Here is an 18,148-nt window from a genome sequence, read left to right as displayed (position 1 = left end):
AGCGGGTAAGAAACCCAACACGGCGTGAATGCCCACATTGTAAAGTTGGTTTTTTGCGCATTTTAATCATGGGAGACCTCTCATCGATAGTGCAGCAGACCACAAAATAAAAATTAAAACAAGAAAGGCATAATTCTGACTATGGTGTGCTTGTCTGCAAGCGCAGACAAGGGCGCTGGTTTGCTCAAAAGCTGCAAGAAAGTGAAGATGACTGGAAGCAGTTGCTGCAGAGCAGGCTTGAATTGAAGAGGAGGGTCCACCCTATGGAGCAGGGCACATTGATTAATTATTATTACCAATGTTAAATAGCATGTTCTGAAATCTTTGAGCTGATTTTTCACAGTTTTCACTTTTTGGCTGAGCAAAACCTTTAGGGAAACTACATTCAAAATTGCTTCACCAAAACCTGCTTTCAAAGTAGTTTCTTGGCTGGAATTTTGTCAGGAACAAGATAAGGTACTTTTTGTTTCTAAATCTTTGTTAACACAAAAAACCATTACTTATTTGACATATATTGACTACAAGAAAAATTGAACTTAGCCTCAAAGTGATGACATTGTTACAGAAATGTCATGAAAGACATGTGACTGGCCTTATCCTGCACTATAACCCCCTAGAAGGTATCTGACAAAAACAGTCAGTGTGTCTCCATTATTTCTGAAATGATAGTTTTCTTAAGGTGACACACCTAATTGGTCTGTATGACAGCTGTAACTTGTTTTCTATTTTATCTGTATTAATGAAATATAGAATATATTCTTGAAACAATAAGATATATGTAGCTATATATTTTTATAAATATCTGCTTAAAGGTTCGAAAGTTAATTTTCGGCCCTGCTTCCTCCCTAAAATGGACACTAAAGGCAACTATTAGGTCTAGCCAAAGTGATATATTAGTGCTTGAGAACATCTAAGGCATCAAAATTAGGAAGAGCAGAGCTTTAGTAATTAAGAAAGTGAGATGAATACAGGACATTATTTGAGACTCGCCCGGAATGTTCTGGTACTGGCCTGATGGCGTAGCAACTCGTCATTATAATTCTGTCACCAGAGTACTCAACCACTGATAATAAAAGTGTGATTGCATTGCATTATAACAGGGAAGAAAATAGTATTTGTCTACATCTATTTCATTCTTAGAAAAAAGAACTCGTTGACGGTACCCTTGGCAAAGACATGGCGGATGGTCAAGAGGTTGTTTTAACTGGCTTAGCAAAGCACGAGCTCATGCTTCTGTGTTGTGTAGGGCCATGCTTGTGAAGCTCATAATAAAGAGGAAAAAAAAATTCCACATGCACGCAATATTCAAGCGACGCGTTAGACTGGTCATACTGTCAGACTGTCACATTTCTCTGTGGGACAACTACTGTATGAGAGAGGTGTCTTTTAGCTGCACCAAATTTTTAAAAATTGCCTGTGGCAGATAGTGTAATGCTAACCCTTCAGCTAAATTACTTGCTGGGGTGGTCACTAATTATACAAAAAATGAAGATGCTTACTTGAATAATTAACATAATTGCACTAAGTAACTTTTTAATTAATTACTTTGTGGTGCATATTTCAATTGAGGAATTGTGGCCGGTGAGTTTGCAAGGCGTATCCACTTTGAATGAATTCTTAGGACTATAGCAGTTTCGAGATAATACTTTTGCAAGTGTCCAACGAAATGCATTGGTGTTCCGGTTACTTTCAGGCTTGAATGCATGAAACAGCACTTCCTTAAAAAAGTAAGTGCGAGAACAGTGCATTTTTACTGCAACTTTGATGGCACATACCTCGAAACCAGTGCCATCCTCAGAATTGGTTCCAAGTAGATGTGCCTTGCTAACTCACTAGGTACAATTAGTTGATAGAAATATGTGCCATAAAGATAAAGACTAATACCCGTGTCACACGGGCGTTTGGAAGGCCTTCCAACCGATAGTCAGTTGACTCAAAGGTCAAGTTCGAGCTGCTACACGGGCGGTTTCGAAGGCCGCCGAGTCAATAGTCTATCGAGTCAACGGAGCACCCTGCAACTCTATCGAAATCTCGATGGCCTTTGAGCAACGGAAGCGGAAACAGCGCGAACATGTCCTCTCGTTCACAGTGTGCTCGTACTCACGGTTAGAAAGAACAAATCAAACCAAATGCTCTAAAAATACTATATATGAGTGTCATTCATTATTCAATAAAGTGTTTTTGCCACTTGACATGTGCGAACACACACCAAAACGGCAGCCGCATCGAGCGGCGCAAACGTTGCCGCAGTTTCGCTACTCAACAACTTAAAAACTAAACATATATGTATGGCAATGTATAAACAAACATAAAAGAAATTATAGTATATTTAAATGGTTTCAATGTTGTTTACCTTTTCGTGACATGAAAATAAAGATCCAGAGCGCCACACAATTTTGCGAGAAACGCCTGAACCACTCAACGGCCTTTCAAAAGTGCCGTGTAGCAGCGCGACAACTCCTTTGAGTCGATAGAGTTGTGGCGTTTCAAAGGCCATTGACTGGAAGGCCTTCCAAATGTGCCCGTGTGACACAGGTATAAGAAGTTCATTAGTGTAATTATGATAATTATTAACCCTTTCACTGTCGGACCTTTCTGGCCGTGACGCACCCCCAGTGTCGGCTTGGTTTCAGGGAAGGAGCATAATAGGGAATGAACATAGCAATTTATTTTTGATTATGATTGGTATACAAATAACATAGTCAATGCTATATGCACATTTCAGTGTTCTGTAGCTGCTGTTAGTAAACATCATCATCATAATCATCAGCCTGACTATAATATCACTTCAACATCCGAATCTGACGATGCGGAACCCTCTTCCTTGCATGCGACTCTGTCCGAGTCCGAATCCGAGCTCAGCTCGTATTCTAAATTGGAATTGAGCCACCGCACCAATGAGCAGACGAAGCTCCCGCGCGCTCAGCCATACGAAAGTAACCGCGCACAAGGAGGATGCGCTTTCAGTCGCCCGCACGACGGAGAAAAATGGGACGTTGCGTGATCAAGCAGACAGAGGGAGATGGAAAAAGGCTAAACAAAGTTCGAAGGGCTTTACGTTTACTGCTGCAAGTCGGAAGCGAGGGTGCGGCGAGAGAGCGAAAGCAGCAATCGAGTCACTCTTTTCGGAGAGGCAACGGCACGTGCGCCTGAACTTGACGCGGCGTAGCAGACACACCAACAGAAGAAAAATAAAAACCTTCAAACCAGCAGAGATGGCAGAACAACCCTTGAACCCATAACCACACGCGCGCGACGCATGATCCAGCGAACGCGGAGCCACCGCGCCACTCAGCAAAGAGAAAGTGGGGAGTGGCAGTCGCACCGTACTCTTCAATACATGGGTTAACATAGGTAGGGGAGAATATACGAACTTGTAGAAAGAGTCAACAGATGGCGTGGCCGATTCAGGAGCGCCAGCTTTGCGCTCAGGCGCGAAATTTTGAACGCACGATAGAGAACGTACCGGTACGTCAGTGACACCTTGGGGGGGAAGCGTGATGACGTACCGGTACGTCCGTGACAGCGAAAGGGTTAAATGAAGCATTTTGATTTCTTGTAGAGGTAACGGTTGCCTCATCGAGTAATTTAGCTCATGGGTTAGAATTGTGTCATCTGCCAAAGGCAATGTGTAAAAATTTGGTACAGCTAAGAAACGACACCCTTATACCTGGGTACAACATTGAGAATAAAAAAGTTGTGACAAACGTTTGTTGTTGTCTGAATCAGTACAATCGTATGGCCTTAAAAAAATCTTAAACAGGTCATGAGGCCACCATTTTATCTAGAGGGTACTAGATCTAGTTTAAATGTCCTGTCATTGCCAGCAAAAATCCACTCCATGCTGCGAGTGGTAAATGATGGGATGCTGTCTGACATTTGGAAATGAGAACACTTTCGTGACTTCATGGCTTCCGAGACTGTAGTGTACGTAAAATTTCACATGCTTGGTACTCAGTGTGGGGTTGAGACGAAGCGAAGGCTGATTTTACCATTTATTGCTTGCTGCCGTGGAGCTGAGCGAGTAGCAAGAGCAAATTCGGATCGAGGCAGGCACACTGATTGCTGTTGGCACACAATCACATAGCAACAAGCATGCCGCCGTGCAAACTTCCAGGCTACAAGTAAAATTTCTGAAAGCAGCAGAAAATTCCGTGTCCATTTGATTTCTTGGAACGCTGTCAGCTGTGTCATCGCACGGCTTCTGGCCGTTCTTTTGCATTTTATACAATAAAAAGAAAAAAAAAAACCATAGCATTGTCTTTCTGACACCGATTTACTCATTGACGGCAGTAAAGGTGATAATGGTGTATGAACCTTCACAACTCCTTGCTCATGGGCAGGCATTTGAATTGCACTTGAGGAATGTGGACTCAATTTTTTTAACGGGCTTCAAAATTGATGGATTGCTTTTTTCTGCATTTCATTCACAGAACTATATAAGCATTTTGAAAAAGCTTTGTTCTTTCTTATCTGTCGATGGGATAGTATTAGGAGTGGGGCTGTGCACACTATATATTGCCTTGCTGCAACAAAACCACTGTTAGGTCTCCCTTCCTATTTGTCGCCGTCTTGCTGCACTGTCACGAGTGATTGTTCTTAGTCCGTGTTTTATTTTATGCCTCAGACCATTTCTAGCCGCGTACCAGCTAGCCCGGCAAGAAGTTGCTAAGCCATGCAGCACCAACTAGGCCGACATCGTGCACTGTCGTGTTCAATGTTTGCATTCCCCAATTTTTCTAATCTTATTGTGCTTATGCATGCAGGGAGTTCCTGCGGGAAAACCTGTACTACGATGCGTCGGTCGTGATGCGGATGCTCTCGGAGCAACGCCTCTATGAGCTGCTCTACCACTGTGCACAGGTAGGCTGCTGTCAACGGCTGTTGTCAAAGGCAATGTTGCATGCCCCAGAGATTTTACACTCGGTTGAGCAAAGGACAGTGCAAGCACTTCGCTGAGCAAATGATGTGATTTCATGTGCAGACATTGTAGGCCAAGAACAATTTTTGAGCGCTTGCTCCTCCGAGTGCGAAGTAGTGACTGTGACGGCTAGTGCGATTTTGGAGTTTTGCTTAGGAATGGCGGCACGTGCGATCTCAGGCTGAATGTCCATGAACTGGGTGGCACGTACTGTCTAATTTTGAAGGGTCTTAGCATAAACCGGAGTAAGCAGCCACATGAGGTTAGCCAAAGGACACCTGCTGCTCTTCTACAAATGCAACAGACAGATGCAGCCGCTGTTTCTAGAACTCATTTCATCTATGCCTGGCAACTCAAAAGGCCTTACATGTTTTCTCACACACTAAGGGGAATCTTGCTTGATTTGTAAAACTGCATCCCTTCTTTTCTGTTACCTCACATAGCCTGTAAATCGCACGATTCAATCAATCAATCAATCAATCAATCAATCAATCAATCAATCAATCAATCAATCAATCAATCAATCAATCAATCAATCAATCAATCAATCTTTATTTCTATTCCAATCATTTTCGATTTACTCACATAAGCAGCTGGCCCCTCAGCAAGTTCTGGGAGATGGTATACACATGGTGTGGCATTGCAATGCCTTTCTTTACATGTGTCATGTGGCAAGGTCATTTTTTTAACTAGACTTAATTAATTATTACAGCTTTACTTATGGCTATGCTCACCTGCTACACAGGTAAAAATGCGCAGAAAACATGTTCACAACTGCCTCAGAGCACTCTATGCACAACGAAAGCTAATCATTTTGACGCTATTGCCTGTCTGGTTGAGATAAATAATAAAAAAATTTAGAAGCATCTCTAACCAAATACAGTAGAACCTTGTTGATACGATGCAGTTATGTACAATTTATCAGCACCAACAGTTGTCGAGAACTATAGCACTGTATGGGCTCGAACTGACCCGAAAGCTGGGCCGGGCCGTTCGAAGCGTTTTTTGCTGGGCCCGGTCCAGGCTTGGGCATGATGCTGCGTGCCCGACCCGGGCTTGGGCCTGCTCATTAAAGGGCCCAAGTCGTTGCGATTGAGCACACGCGAACAAAATGCATTGCATGGTCCAAGGCATTCTGTGCCAAGGTGAAGTGACATGTGCAAAGAGCTTGCCTTTAATATACCTTAACAAAAAAAAAAAAAAAATAATAAGATTGAAAAACAGATGAAGTTCTAATTTCTTTCTTTCCCACAAAAACAAACTTTGTTACCACGTGAGGAAAAGTAAATTACCCAAGAACAGCTCTTTAAACCATTTCCCTGTTACCGCTTTTGTGATTGCACTATTACAACTCTCGATACAATTATATTATATTAGCGCTAACACAAGTGGTGTCTTTTTCTACTTGTGCATTTGTTTTATACTGTGTACTCATTAATTTGCCTGCTTGTATATTATTACATATATATTTGCATGCTATAGGTAAATATATGTGCACCAATGGCAAAATAGCAGCACAGGCAATGGGCCAGATTACTGATGTTCCCATGAGAGAAACAAAGATTTCGCTCTTTTATTGCTTGTACACTGCGGCTGATTAGATCACAAGAAGGTGAGGCTGACACGTAAGGTACAAACTGTAAGAAAAAAAAATTTTTAAACTATTTTTTTACTTACAGGCTGCGCCTGGTTGTGCACATGTGAGCCTTGGCTAAGCTTAGTAATGAATGCCTGGGCCTGGGCAGAATCCAGGCTTAGTAACACGGGCCCAAGGTGGGCCTGGGCTTGGAACCATGGGCCCGGGCCGGGCCCGCGCTTGGCTCGGTCATGTACGCCGGTGCCCGCGCCGGGCCCGGGCTTGGTACTTTGGGCCCATGCTGGACTTGGCCTTCATAAAGCGGGCCTAGGCTGAGAAATCAGGCTCATGCAGGGCTCTATTGAGAACACAGAAAATGACCCAGTAGAGTTGCACTTATTTTTTCCAGTTCATGTGTTCCCGGAAAACACGATCTTTCGGCAACAATGTAGCATGTAGCATTCACAGCTATCGCTGCCAAGCTTATTGTGATAAGCATCTTAACCTATCTGTTTCACAGTGCGTGGTGCCATTCGAAGTATACTGCACATTTTTAATAGGTGATAACCCAAATATGTTGCCATTCCCTGCTGCAGGCAGTGAGAATGTGGGCATCATATTTTGCTCTCGCAGCATCTGGTGTTACCCATTAGCTTGATTTTCTTTTCGTTTCCTATCGCTGTGTTAAAACACCAAGCAACGGCAAAACAGCAAAACATGGCATCTCGGCCCGCTGAAGCCCCAGAAGCTCAACGCATGTCAGCAACTCGTGCCACAACGCTTCACATTACATTGATGTCAACTACAGTTGAATCTTTCAAATTTTTTAGTTATTTTGGATCATATGTTTTCTTGGTTAGTTCCATAAAAGCAAGAATATAGGTGGGACTGGAATAAAGGTCAACAACCCAAACTTTAATTCTAAATAAACGAAGAAAAAGAAAGGGTATAAGCCGTGCTTGGTACGCTCTAATAATACTGAAATTGCAGAACTGGCTATTACTCAGGCCATACTTTCACCCAAATGTAGATACGTCGTCAGTGACTGGCAGTCAGCCATCAGAAATTACGCGTGAGGAAGAACATCGCCCGAGGCCACTAATACACACCACAGGAAGTATTGTCAGAGGAATTTGAAGAGAGATATGTCACTTGGTTTCCAGCCCACACCTCCTGTGAGTGTGGCCACAATTTCTTGCCACAAGATGCAGAAAAAACATCAAAACACACTGCTCAATTATTCGGTAGTATTTGCCCGATTCTAAGAAGTCCCTGAATCAAATGGGCAACTGCTCCCTGTGTGTCCAAAGTAAAAAAATTAATGTAGAAATGACGTTAAAGCTCCTAAGCAAAATAGAAATACAGTAGATTTCTGTTACTTCAACTCCGGTTAATTTGATTTTTGTGTTAATTCAATCCCGACTGAGGGCTCTGGCCAGCACTCAAACTTTCGTTATTTCGATCCTAAAATTGGCCTTCGCCAGATAATTCGAACTTTACTTGTCATCACACACACGACATGACCCCAATGGTGACCGCAGTGGTGACTGCAATAGCGTCAGCATAGGTCTTTGCAGCATTCAGAGTACAGGATTTGCATTGAACACATGTCATCTCTTGTTGAAAACACCCATTTTCGGCCTGTCGTAGGAGGATTTTCAAGGTGTGGCCGTAGCCCACAGTGTCTGATTAAAATGTTTACCAGATTCTAGCACGCGCCTTTCTTTTTCCCCAGGAATATTGGGCCAAGAATTGCCTGCACATTGCAATCGGACACAATACCAAAATCGCCTTCGCGGTGATTGTACGCTTTACCGCATTACACAAATGTATTGAAGCGAAGCTGACTTTAAATAGCTGCGGTGAAGCTAACTTCAAAAATCCGGTTACCATTGTGCAACACATATTTATCTTGCTGAAAAATTGGGTGCGTGCTGAATTTCTGCTATGTTTAAGAGATTTCATGTAACTTCTGCGTTGGTTCTCTTCATTTAACACATTGGAGGTGGGCGCGCGTTTGATTCGGTGGCATGGTAGGCTCTGGGAAACATTGCCAAATGAATTGGTGGTGTGTTGACATTTGTCTGCTTCTTGTTTATTTTGATCCGCCGGATAATTTGATCAATTTTGTCCGCCCTGTCAAGGTCGAATTAGCAAATATCGACACTATAATGCGGCCCCAATTTTTTAGCTAGAAAAATTGCGCCAGAATCCATCTCACGATGACTGTCGACGGTAATGCATTAGCGTGTAATCAATATAGCGAAGCAACGTATTGCCACCGTCGAAACGAGTTATGTATGAGCCGTGTACTGCAGCGGGATTCCTTTTTCATGCTTCCTTCAAAAACACTCGGTACCATCTAGTGCCACCGCCGCGAAGCCTGTGTCTGGTTTCTAATACGCATGGTGTGCCAGTGCATGCGAATGCCGAGAATCATGCCATACATCAACCGGGATTCTCCCTCATGCTTTCTGGACATGCTGCACCACTCAGTGGCAGTGCCGAGAAGTCCATGCATGGCCTCCAAGATGGGAAGCGTGACGCTCCGGTGCCTGCAGACGACTGAGAATTGTTCACTGGCTTAGGCGCACACTCAGTGTCACATACTCAGTGACCCAAGTTGGCAAGAGGTTCATTGAAGAGGAGGGCATACCCAATGCATTCATGTCACAGCTCGGTGAAGTGTTGCCGTGAAAGGCGTTCATTGAAAAGTGGCAAATACCCTGTGCATTTGTGGCGAAGCCTGCTAATTGTCAGTTTGTTATCCTTGAGTAACCCTTTTAAGGTAGGTTTGATTCCGTTCAGCATAAGCTCGAGGGGTCTTTTTCGTCGGTGTAAAATGGCGCATTCCCTGTGGCACATACCTAGTTACCCAAGTTGGCATCAAAGACATTCATTGAAGTGCAGCGCAGGCAGAGTGGCACGTACCAAGTACTCCACGTTGGCTTCGTGAGTTTTATCGAACAGCGGTACCTACTACCCAGTCTCGCGTTTAGTGACCCATGTTGGCATGAAAAAGGTTTGATGAAGAGTGGCATGTACGTATGTACACATTGGCGCATACTCAGTGACCCTAGTTGGTCCGATGGTTGGTTTCAAATCCTGTTACCTCAGCACAGCAACCTGATGCGCTAACCATTCGACCATGGACCGCCCAGTTACCCAGGTAGGTGGGAAGATGGTTAAATACAAACATACTCGTACATACAAACACAGACAGAGCGACAGACAGATTCCAGGGTGTCTACCAGCTGGGAATACCGGGAATTCTCAGGGATCTTTAGTGGTCTGGAAAAACTCAGGGAAATCTCAGGGAATTTGTGCCTCTATCAAGGAAGATTAGCTGTCATTTTATTGAAAGGGTCGAAAGTCGCGGTAATGCTGGCTCGAGTAACAGACAGGAATCGTAATAAATCGTCTTTGACGCGTTGTCGTCGGCTGGAGGAGTTGCCAGTGTAGAGTCAACGACCGACGCGTGCACCCGCCCTCTCGTGTCACAGTAGTAGCACCGCTATGCCTAATAAGTGCACTGACAGGCATTCAGAGCTTTTCCAGGCGTGCCTGTGTCGATTTGAGCCCTTAAGAGCAGTAAAAGACATGCATTTATTTTTTTGGACTGCCTGATTTTTCGGAAGTTTTCGCGGCCCCTAGAGGGAACCGAAAAATTGGACGTTGACTGTAAACTGACCAAGAGTATGCTTCAAATGGTCTGTAGTGCGAACGCACGACAAAAGGAGCACGAGAACAGAAAGGACCGACGCATTGAAGAATGAATGGGGAATGAAGTATGCGAGCGCTTCATTGAAGGAGCCTGAGCTCAAAAAACACTCTTGGCTAACACCGAGATGCAGGTGTCCCTCATACAAACCAAAATAAACTCTTTAAAGCAGTGAAACACCACACTGAGGCGTCGTGCGCCGGCTGAGAGTATGTCAAGACAGTTGAGGTTGACTTACGAACTGTTGAGAGAGACTCTCAATTGTGACAAAATTCGGACCTCATACCACTGAGCTTGCTATCAGTTGGTATAAATAGCTCATATTCGAAAATGCAGCGGTGCAGCGGTGCAGCGGTGGCGTAGAGGTAGAACACCCGCCTCGCATGCAAGAGGTCCGTGGTTCGAATCCTGGTGCCGCGCAATTTTCCACCGGATTAAAAAAAAAAAAAATCCGCATGTTGATAAAATTGCATAAACAGGCCTGGAGTGTGGCCTGATCCCAGTGACCAGAACCGGTAACGCATTCCTTCACCAGAGCAGGATTGGCCACCCTGGTGCAGTACTTGGCCACAACCTCCTATATGAACACAACAATCAAACCCCGGCCCTCAGTCCCCAGCAGCTGCGATGCTACTGACCACGGCGGCGGTCAGACCTGCGACGCTGCAGAGGGTGCTAAGAATCCCTGGCTCCGGACAGGCCGCCATTGGAATATGAACCTGGCAACGTTTAACGCTAGAACGTTATCTAGTGAGGCGAGCCTAGCAGTGCTATTGGAAGAATTAGAGGGCAGTAAATGGGATATAATAGGGCTCAGTGAAGTTAGGAGGCCAAAAGAAGCATATACAGTGCTCACAAGCGGGCACGTCCTGTGCTACCGGGGCTTAGCGGAGAGACGAGAACTAGGAGTCGGATTCCTGATTAATAAGAATATAGCTAGTAACATACAGGAACTCTATAGCATTAACGAGAGGGTGGCATGTCTTGTTCTGAAACTTAATAAGAGGTACAAAATGAAGGTTGTACAGGTCTACGCTCCTACATCCAGTCATGATGACCAGGAAGTCGAAAGCTTCTGTGAAGACGTGGAATCGGCGATGGGTAGAGTGAAAACAAAATACACTATACCGATGGGCGATTTCAATGCCAAGGTAGGCAAGAAGCAGGCTGGAGACAAGGCAGTGGGGGAATACGGCATAGGCACTAGGAATAGCAGGTGAGAGTTATTAGTAGAGTTTGCGGAACAGAATAATATGCGGATAATGAATACCTTCTTCCGCAAGCGGGATAGCCGAAAGTGGACGTGGAGGAGCCCGAACGGCGAGACTAGAAATGAAATAGACTTCATACTCTGCGCTAACCCTGGCATCATACAAGATGTGGACGTGCTCGGTAAGGTGCGCTGCAGTGACCACAGGATGGTAAGAACTCGAATTAGCCTAGACCTGAGGAGGGAACGGAAGCAACTGGTACATAAGAAGTCAATCAATGAGTTAGCGGTAAGAGGGAAAATAGAGGAATTCCAGATCAAGCTACAGAACAGGTATTCGGCTTTGACTCTGGAAGAGGACCTTAGTGTTGAAGCAATGAACGACAATCTTGTGGGCATCATTAAGGAGTGTGCAATAGAAGTCGGCGGTAACTCTGTTAGACAGGATACCAGTAAGCTATCGCAGGAGACGAAAGATCTGATCAAGAAACGCCAATGTATGAAAGCCTCTAACCCTACAGCTAGAATAGAACTGGCAGAACTTTCGAAGTTAATCAACAAGCGTAAGACAGCGGACATAAGGAAGTATAATATGGATAGAATCGAACAAGCTCTCAGGAACGGAGGAAGCCTAAAAGCAGAGAAGAAGAAACTAGGAATTGGCAAGAATCAGATGTATGCGTTAAGAGACAAAGCCGGCAATATCATTACTAATATGGATGAGATAGTTCAAGTGGCTGAGGAGTTCTATAGAGATTTATGCAGTACGAGTGGAACCCACATGATAATGGAAGAGAGAATAGTCTAGAGGAATTCGAAATCCCACAAGTAACGCCGGAAGAAGTAAGGAAAGCCTTGGGAGCTATGCAAAGGGGGAAGGCAGCTGGGGAGGATCAGGTAACAGCAGATTTGTTGAAGGACGGTGGGCAGATTGTTCTAGAAAAACTGGCCACCCTGTATACACAATGCCTCATGACCTCGAGCGTACCGGAATCTTGGAAGAACGCTAACATAATCCTAATCCATAAGAAAGGGGACGCCAAAGACTTGAAAAATTATAGACCGATCAGCTTACTGTCCGTTGCCTACAAAGTATTTACTAAGGTAATTGCAAATAGAATCAGGAACACCTTAGACTTCCGTCAACCAAAGGACCAGGCAGGATTCCGTAAAGGCTACTCAACAATAGATCATATTCACACTATCAATCAGGTGATAGAGAAATGTGCGGAATATAACCAACCATTATATATAGCTTTCATTGATTATGAGAAAGCGTTTGATTCAGTCGAAACCTCAGCAGTCATGGAGGCACTGCGGAATCAGGGTGTAGACGAGCCGTACGTAAAAATACTGAAAGATATCTATAGTGGCTCCACAGCCACTGTAGTCCTTCATAAAGAAAGCAACAAAATCCCTATAAAGAAAGGCGTCAGGCAGGGAGATACGATCTCTCCAATGCTATTCACAGCATGTTTACAGGAGGTATTCAGAGACCTGGATTGGGAAGAATTGGGGATAAGAGTAAATGGAGAATACCTTAGTAACTTGCGCTTCGCTGATGATATTGCCTTGCTTAGTAACTCAGGGGACCAACTGCAATGCATGCTCACTGACCTGGAGAGGCAGAGCAGAAGAGTGGGACTAAAAATTAATCTGCAAAAAACTTGAGTAATGTTTAACAGTCTCGGAAGGGAACAGCTGTTTACGATAGGTAGCGAGGCACTGGAAGTGGTAAGGGAATACATCTACTTAGGACAGGTAGTGACTGCTGATCCGGATCATGAGAGTGAAATAATCAGAAGAATAAGAATGGGCTGGTGTGCAAGTAATGTTTAACAGTCTCTGAAGGGAACAGCAGTTTACGATAGGTAGCGAGGCACTGGAAGTGGTAAGGGAATACATCTACTTAGGACAGGTAGTGACTGCTGATCCGGATCATGAGAGTGAAATAATCAGAAGAATAAGAATGGGCTGGTGTGCGTTTGGCAGGCATTCTGAGATCATGAACAGCAGGTTGCCATTATCCCTCAAGAGAAAAGTTTATAACAGCTGTGTCTTACCAGTACTCACGTACGGGGCAGAAACCTGGAGGCTTACGAAAAGGGTTCTACTTAAATTGAGGACGACGCAACGAGCTATGGGAAGAAGAATGATAGGTGTAACATTAAGGGATAAGAAAAGAGCAGATTGGGTGAGGGAACAAACGCGCGTTAATGACATCTTAGTTGAAATCAAGAAAAAGAAATGTGCATGGGCAGGACATGTAATGAGAAGGGAAGATAACCGATGGTCATTAAGGGTTACGGACTGGATTCCGAGGAAAGGGAAGCGTAGCAGGGGGCGACAGAAAGTTAGGTGGGCAGATGAGATTAGGAAGTTTGGAGGGTCAACATGGCCACAATTAGTACATGACCGGGGCAGTTGGAGAAGTATGGGAGAGGCCTTTGCCCTGCAGTGGGCATAACCAGGCTGATGATGATGATGATGATGATGATGATTCGAAAATATTTGCTTCTGTATGCATCTCCTTTTTATTTGTATTTGAGAATGTCTGACTCGATTTGCAATTTCTTTTGAAGACATTTTATTTGCGGTGCATTTTACTAGCCCCTCCCTTCTATTCTTTTTTTTTATTAACATAAACACTACTCCTTAGTATTCAAATTGGATTAAGTTGGTTCTTTTAAAAAAAAAACTTTCATATGCTTACTAAAGGGTGACAGCATCGGGCGATATGGTTCCAGCCCGTCTTGACATAAAACATAGTTCTGCATCTCTCAAGGAATTTCGCAAAGGCACTCAGGGAAAACCTGGAAAACTCAGGGAATTTGGAAATGTCAACTTGGTAGACACCCTGTAGAAAGATAGTGTGGGGATGCGCGACTCTCACGTGTGCCCTGATATGTTGTTTTCCTCGCATGTCTCGTGTCTCCTTTCTCCTGCAATCTGGCTTCTCCGCATAGCTTAGTGACGATGGCGGTCAGTCGGGCTGCAGCGCATTACGAGAGATGGCGTGAGTGTGGCACTGCTAGCGCCACCTAACGGAAGGGTTGGTGGGGCCCGACAGGGAGTAGGTTCTTCCTCTTTTGCTCCGGGTCGGCAAGTGGCACAGACGTTCCGCACGTGCGCTGATCCATGCTTCTGCGAGACTGTCTCGTGAGGCCTACACCGAAATGGATTAACACGATCGTTCGAGTGCACCACCGTACGTGCGACCGTACGCGTGAACGACCAGTCGTTAGTGTCCAGCATGGGGCAAACATATTTTCTTGCTATCCGGTTGTGGTGAGTCGGACTTCCACGAATTGCCCTCGTGACTGTTGGCATTATCGTGCCGTCGTTCCTTTTCCCCAAGAGCACGTGTGAGAACCCCACAATAGATAGATAGATACCCCCCTGGAAAGTGCCTGAAGTACCGTAAGAATGCTAACGCAATTAAAATGGGCAACGGTCTAATATGTATGACAGCGGCGGTCAGTTTCCTAAAGTCAGTTTCACCGCATGGCTTCTTAAAGTCGCAGTACAGCCGTGTTATGGTTTTGGTTTTGTATCTAATTGCACCACGCAGGCAATTTCCGGCCCAGTTATCCTGGAAAAAAAATTCGTGCTACAATCGGGTAAATACCATAATCAGACATTGTGAGCTACTGTTATTGCCTTAAAATCTTTGTAGAGCAGGTTAAAAATAGGCACTTTCGACAGATGACCATGTTCACTGTTCCCTAAGCTCTGCTAAGACATGCTGTCCCTAAAGGGGCCACTCTCGGGGTAAGAGGTATGTGTGTGTTGACTGGTCTAGTCTGAACTATCCGGCATATGGCAATTTTAAGATAAAAATAACACAAGTTTAGGCCTATAGAAATACATCGCAACTGGCCGGGAGCGTCGGTCGGTTAACCATTTATTTAACCAGAGTCGAATTAACAGAAGGCTACTGTACATGTTGATTCTGTGGGAACGTGTAATGTTGCATCATTTTCTACTCTATAAATGTTTCATGTTTCCTGCACTTGATGGAATGCTTTACCACTCCTTTCTGTAGCGCCTGCAAGGCTGCTGGAAGTATTTGAAAATAAATATATAAATAAATCTGCTGGTGTAAAAATTTTAGAACTCTGCGCGACTGCTTTCATTTTAATTGAGGTATATGTGACATGCAGATGAATAATTCTTTGTAGCATTTTTGTGACACTGCTATCATCTATTTATTTTTTATTGTACAGTTCTTTTTCTCCATTTTTTATCGTATCAAATTCCTTATTTTTGTTTGTTTGTTTTGATAAGTTGTGCAATGTAAACTCGCAGTGCTTCTTAAATGTTAAAGCTGTATGTGCCAGCAGTCAGGTTGAATTGAGATGGATGTGATGTGCAGGTGTTATGAGGTCATGGCGTGGTCAACAAGGGTTGCTTTTGGAGCCACTGTCTCAACAAGAGGACTTACTTTTGTCAGGGCAACAACAAAGGTGGCTTTCCTTCGTCAATTCGTCAAAACAAGTGTTGCCCTGTCCTGACAGACAAGACTCTTTGTCAGAACAATGGTTCCAATGACATTATAATAATGTAATAATAATACTTTTATTTAGTTCAGTTTATTTAGTTTATACAATGTCTTCTGTGTTCAGGCTACAATGTCTGGATCCTTAGCGAGAGCCTAGTTATGGATTCATGCAGTAATACAAGGGAGAATAAACGATTCAGGCATGGGCTCAAATATTTTTGTATTGTATTTTTGCCATTCCTCATCTGACTACTGTTAATCTACCTGTGAATCCCTGCCATGTTTGGATGTCTCAATATGGCTCATCTGCCTGCCCACCCCTTTGTGTGAACAGCTGCGTGGTCAGCGGCGCCTGATGGTGGAGCAGCTGGCGCACTTTGACCCTAGCCTGGCCCTGGACTCGACCACGTGCGCTACTCTTGCCAGCCGAGGTTACGGACACCTCCTCCAGCAGGCCACCCATGGTGAGCTGCAACATCATTGATACACCCTCTCGCGAATGCCACTGCGCATAGCCACGCTTACGGTTCATTACCACTGGCATGGAAGATAAAAGTGACATGCAGCACCTCTGTCCACCTTGTGGGTTTCTGCATGATTAATTTTGTCAATCTCTCTTGAATTTTATTGTGAGACATGGAATGAGGGACTAGAAAGTAAACTGACAGGCATGTGTGTTAATGTTTGACCAATTTTATTAGAAAAATGACTCAAACACTATTGTGTGATTTATTGATACAAACCATGTTCACGTGACAAATGAGAAGCACCCGTTCTCTCTCTTTCTGCAGAACAATTGAATCTACATAACAAGAAGAAAGACCAGTGTACTTGGTCAATCCTTTCAGGGCCAACTTGTAGTAGATTCACTATGCTATCATTATTTGTTATACATTTAAATCTTGATATAATGAAGTCAGTAAAATCGGTAATTTTCTTTCTTATATTGAAATTCTGTTATATTGAAATTTGAACTTTTGTGCAAATAAGTGCAGTCACCGATTGAGCTTTCTTACCCGAAAGTGGCTGCGACATTTTCCAAATTGGGAAAAGTAATTGGGAAAAGCAAATTTGAATGAGAAAAAAATCATTTTGTTGAATTTGAGTCACTGACAAAAGATAGCTTCATGCCGTGTCGAATATAACTTTACATTGGCAGTATGAAGCAAAACCAGCCATTCTTGCACACACACTTTGCCCCCGCAGCTGATAATGTGGCCCATAGTAGGACAACACCATCATGAAAAGTGCCGGCAACGGGAAGTGAATGCTTAGTCTGCCTCTCACTTCTCTGCATCTTCATAACTCGAGATTGCACAACCTGCAGTACTAATGGGGTCAGATTACCTCTAAAACAGGGTGCACTAACTGCGTATGTGCTCAGCCGTGCTGAGCCATGCACCTGCTAGAAAAGGAGTGCAAACCTGCCCCCAACACCGCTTGATCGTGCTACCCCGACATCGCTCCGCTTCCCCCCTTTTCTCTGCGTGCGTCTATTTGTCGTACAAAAATCCCTCACGTGACCTGATCCTAGGTGCCTAGGGACAGCATCATTTAGGGATTTTTGAGAAGGCGCGATGCTGGCGCCGAGCGACGCCGTGGCGTGTTCGTCCTCGGCGTGATCGTTCTCTGGAGCGCGCGTTGTTCAACATTGCTCATGTAATCGTGCGTGCGTTGCTTGTGTGTTGGTTGTAGGTTCTGTGTTACTTGGCGGAAAGCCGTGAGTAGTGGCGGTGCGGCAATGCGGCTTTGGCCTCGATGAGCTCTGGCACTACAGAATCTGCGTTGTGTGACCCGTGCTTTCTTGAGAACCCGGCGGTGGTGACAATTGAAATATCGAAGTTATCTAGCCACCATATCGAAGTGGCCTAGCGCCTCGGCAGCGAAGTTCTGCGAGCCGCGATGTGGCGTCGCCGTGTCCGACTTTGCTTAACGGACATCGAGGGATGTGCTGCTCGCTGCAAGTCATGTAAATGCAACTGCGTCGACCGCCCACTGTTCAGCGCTGAATGTGTGTTTGGTGTGCTGTGCATGAAACGATTGATGCAGCCGTGCAGCGGGGGTGGCGGAGGAGCAGAGTGGCTTAGGGTTCGCGCGTTCACAGACATGTGCTCCCGTCTTGGTCTCATTAGCGGCTGTCGCGGGATTGTGGTGTGCTAGCTCCTTGCCTAGTATGAAGTTTACGACGCTAACACACAGCATGTTCACGTTTTTCCGCT

At 44.6% G+C, this 18,148-nt stretch overlaps 1 protein-coding gene across 1 annotated transcript in view; it reads left to right on the top strand.

Annotated features, from left to right (window-relative positions):
• Nucleotides 1-18,148, top strand: part of LOC126529620 (uncharacterized) — a 190,136-nt gene that overhangs the window by 82,343 nt on the left and 89,645 nt on the right. Inside the window, exons 14-15 of the mRNA XM_050177139.2 lie at nucleotides 4,767-4,863; nucleotides 16,264-16,393. Of these exons, the coding sequence (XP_050033096.1) occupies nucleotides 4,767-4,863; nucleotides 16,264-16,393 (227 nt within the window). The remainder of the gene's footprint in view (nucleotides 1-4,766; nucleotides 4,864-16,263; nucleotides 16,394-18,148) is intronic.

The sequence above is a fragment of the Dermacentor andersoni genome, chromosome 9 (genome assembly GCF_023375885.2).
Source record: "Dermacentor andersoni chromosome 9, qqDerAnde1_hic_scaffold, whole genome shotgun sequence".
Lineage (NCBI taxonomy): Eukaryota > Metazoa > Arthropoda > Arachnida > Ixodida > Ixodidae > Dermacentor > Dermacentor andersoni.
The sequence above is the reverse complement of the archived record's forward strand: the minus strand, read 5'-3'. Positions and strand labels throughout refer to the sequence as shown.